Source organism: Nanorana parkeri, unplaced genomic scaffold (genome assembly GCF_000935625.1).
Source record: "Nanorana parkeri isolate BGI_ZX_2015 unplaced genomic scaffold, ASM93562v1 scaffold1078, whole genome shotgun sequence".
Classification (NCBI taxonomy): Eukaryota; Metazoa; Chordata; class Amphibia; order Anura; family Dicroglossidae; genus Nanorana; species Nanorana parkeri.
The window spans coordinates 68454-71487 of record NW_017307346.1 but is presented as its reverse complement, the minus strand read 5'-3'; the positions used below and the strand labels follow the sequence as shown (position 1 = coordinate 71487).

The following is a 3034-nucleotide window of genomic DNA, read 5'->3' as shown; positions in this document are numbered from 1 at the left end:
TTTTTTTTTTTTTTTTTTTTTTTTGTAGCCTTTACTATGTGAATGGGAAGATGTAACATAAAATAGGTGTTATCACACTTTTGCTTTAAAAGTGGAAATACACTTTAAGTGAAGGCTGACATTGTTCTTATACAGAAATGTTTTTTCTTCTTGGATACTTTAGGGGAAATTTTGTAAAAGTGCCCACAGAGACCAGCTCGATCTCAAATTGTCCATAGCACCTTATCGCTGTCTATATTTTTCCCCCACACATCTTAGAAAATGACAATTTAGAAGCTGATTGGCTGCGCACCAGCTGAGACCTAGTTTTGATTAATTCCTCACTCTGTTTCATATCTCTAGTCCCCTTTATCATTTACTGTAAACCTGCAAGGGCTGAACATGCTACAAATATTTTTTCTTTCAGAACTGTATTGCATCACTATATCTAATACTGACCTGTAACTTTTCTTCCCAGTTTGTAATCATCTTGTTGTTGGTGTTCATCACTGAAGTTGTGGTGGTGGTCCTTGGATACATCTACAGAGCCAAGGTAACTTACACTGATTCCTTACATAGATGTGTATGACATAAGCTGGCCAAACATTGTTATATTTTGCAGTCTGAATAAAAAAAATAAGATTCCTCCATCCGTGATAAGCGGTGTGGATGGGCGAATCTCAAGTGTCCTTTGAACACCTGCCGCTGTCAGGACACTAAAACAGTGACAGCAGCTGATTGGCTGCCTTCAATGTTAAGCCGAAGATTTTCCATCCGTCTCCTTCGATTATCTGATGGAAGGGTCCTGATGGGTACCCATTGAACAAATTCACACAGTGTATGGCCCAGCTTTAGGCTCCATTCCCACTTGCAAATGGGGCCGGATCACTTGATTCCCACAAATTCCTTAATGAGACTCTTGATCTGCTGTGAGCTGGAGACACTGTGGCATATGCGAACAGCTGTGGGAGGTGGCAACGACGGCAGCCACCGACTGCAGCTTTTTGCAGGCCGTTCACATTTATCCCCTGTGCTGCGATTATCTGCAGACTATCGCACCTGGGGACAAACAGTCTGGGTCCATGTGTGATTGCCTGCAGGTAAGTGCAGCATGCGTGATTATATGCGAACAGCAGTGGGAGGTGGCATTGTACACTGCCTCCTGCACCCTGAAAATTGCATGAGACTTATCAAGAAATTTGTGAGGCTCATATGATACATACATATAAAAATATAGTGTAGTCCCAGTGAGGCTCATACGATTGAGCTTCATTCGCGGTGTGAAGGGGGTCTAATAGTATTTATGTACGCTTAATGTTATTTTGTACATGCATAACTGTTCTTTTATTGGATTTCCTGCAATGCACAGTGTGATAACTTTCTATGCTAACTTGCACTTTCCTTTGGTAAATATAATTTGTGGCTGAATAAACCGGCTGGATAAACCATTCTTTAACAGAACATAAACATTTATATTTACAGGTTGAAGATGAAGTTGATAAAAGCATTGCAAATGTGTTTAACCAGTACAATGGTGTTTCCCCTGACTCAGCAAGCCGGGCTATTGATTATGTCCAGAGGCAGGTAAGACCTCCGTTTAGAACTATTCAGTGTGGTTGCATTTTGAAGGTGAAAGTATGAAACCTATATGATGCAGAAAACTAGGTTTGATGGCTTTCTTGAGTCAATAGATGCTTCATGTATGTAGTTTTTGCATGATCCAGATGCCAAAGTAAGGGGAGATATATACCAGTTAAAGTAGACCTAAAGTGAATACGCATTTGTATAAATATGACTTCTACATGGAGTGAGTTCATGTCGATGAAAGAAACAAAACTTTACCATTACAATGAGAGATTTCTGTGTCCTTCTGGCACCCAGCAAGGTTCCTAGTGCCTATGCATTGGTCTCATTGTCTTTCTGATGTGGAGGATCGCTGCTCAGTAAGAGCCACTGTCTGGGTGGTTCTTATTAAAATGTAGCCCCCTGATGATGCTATGTCAGACATCGTGTTTAGCTCCTCATTTTTGGTAATGTAAAGGGATACCAGAGGATAGAGCAGTTCTCTATAACACCAAGAAGTAAACGTTTCAGGTTTGTCATGTGCTTTTATGGTGTAGTAGATATAAAGTCTGCTTCATACCTGCTGAATATAGACTGCATTTCACAAGGCTAGGGTAACTAGAAGGCATTACCAGATGTTCCTCGTACCAGGTAAAGGCCATTCCACGGTGCACACATTGAACAGTTAGGCAACGTGAGGGTGGACAAATGCCTCAACATTGTTTTTGGGAGATATCTGCTTCCATGGTCAGCCTAAAGCGAGACGTATGTCAGAGGCAGTTGGGTTGTCTGCACATTTCCCAGCATGCCACCATTGCAATGCTCAGTAAAGGTCACTGGGTATGCTACACTGCTTAGTGGTTTGTCGTATAGCAATCACATATTTACATAACATTTGATCAGCACGCTTTTCCTAGAATTCATCGCCTTTTCTTGACCATGTATAAGGCTCAGCAAGGCTCCAGCTCTGATTGGGTTTCAAGTGTCTTTTGTCACATGACCTCTGCTATCTGTTCAACCTGTTGTAAGCTGTAAAATTGAAATTTGCAAATGTATTTTTTTTTCCCCTCTACAGCTTCATTGCTGCGGAATCCACAACTACTCGGACTGGGAGAACACCCCATGGTTTACCAGCACGCATAATAACAGTGTGCCGTTAAGTTGCTGCAGAGACAGCATAGTAAACTGTACAGGGAGCCTGTCCAGGCCTGGAGATCTGTACTCTGAGGTAAGACGTGGAGTGCATTGGATGCTGCTCTTACATTATTATGCTGGTTAAAAACACTTCAGAAGACTCTAGTTTTCTGAGATGTTCAGCTTATTTCATAAAGATCGAGAGTAAAGCCCTACTTTTCTTATTTGCTCCATTTTGGTCTGGTACATTGAAAGTGTTTTGTTAGAACTGTTTTAGAAGTACAAAAATGACCTGTTGACTTTCCCAGAAAACTTGTGAGCTGATAAGGAGTTTTTGAGATAAGTGTGTGGGGGGGGG

At 41.4% G+C, this 3034-nt stretch overlaps 1 protein-coding gene across 3 annotated transcripts in view; it reads left to right on the top strand.

Moving 5' to 3' along the window:
• Positions 1-3034, top strand: part of TSPAN3 (tetraspanin 3) — an 11667-nt gene that overhangs the window by 4368 nt on the left and 4265 nt on the right. For 2 of the 3 annotated variants that reach the window (XM_018567648.1, XM_018567646.1), the window contains 3 exons: positions 458-532; positions 1462-1563; positions 2618-2770. In XM_018567648.1, coding sequence (XP_018423150.1) covers positions 458-532; positions 1462-1563; positions 2618-2770 — 330 coding nt within the window. The remainder of the gene's footprint in view (positions 1-457; positions 533-1461; positions 1564-2617; positions 2771-3034) is intronic. The other variant, XM_018567647.1, reaches the window with a different exon arrangement.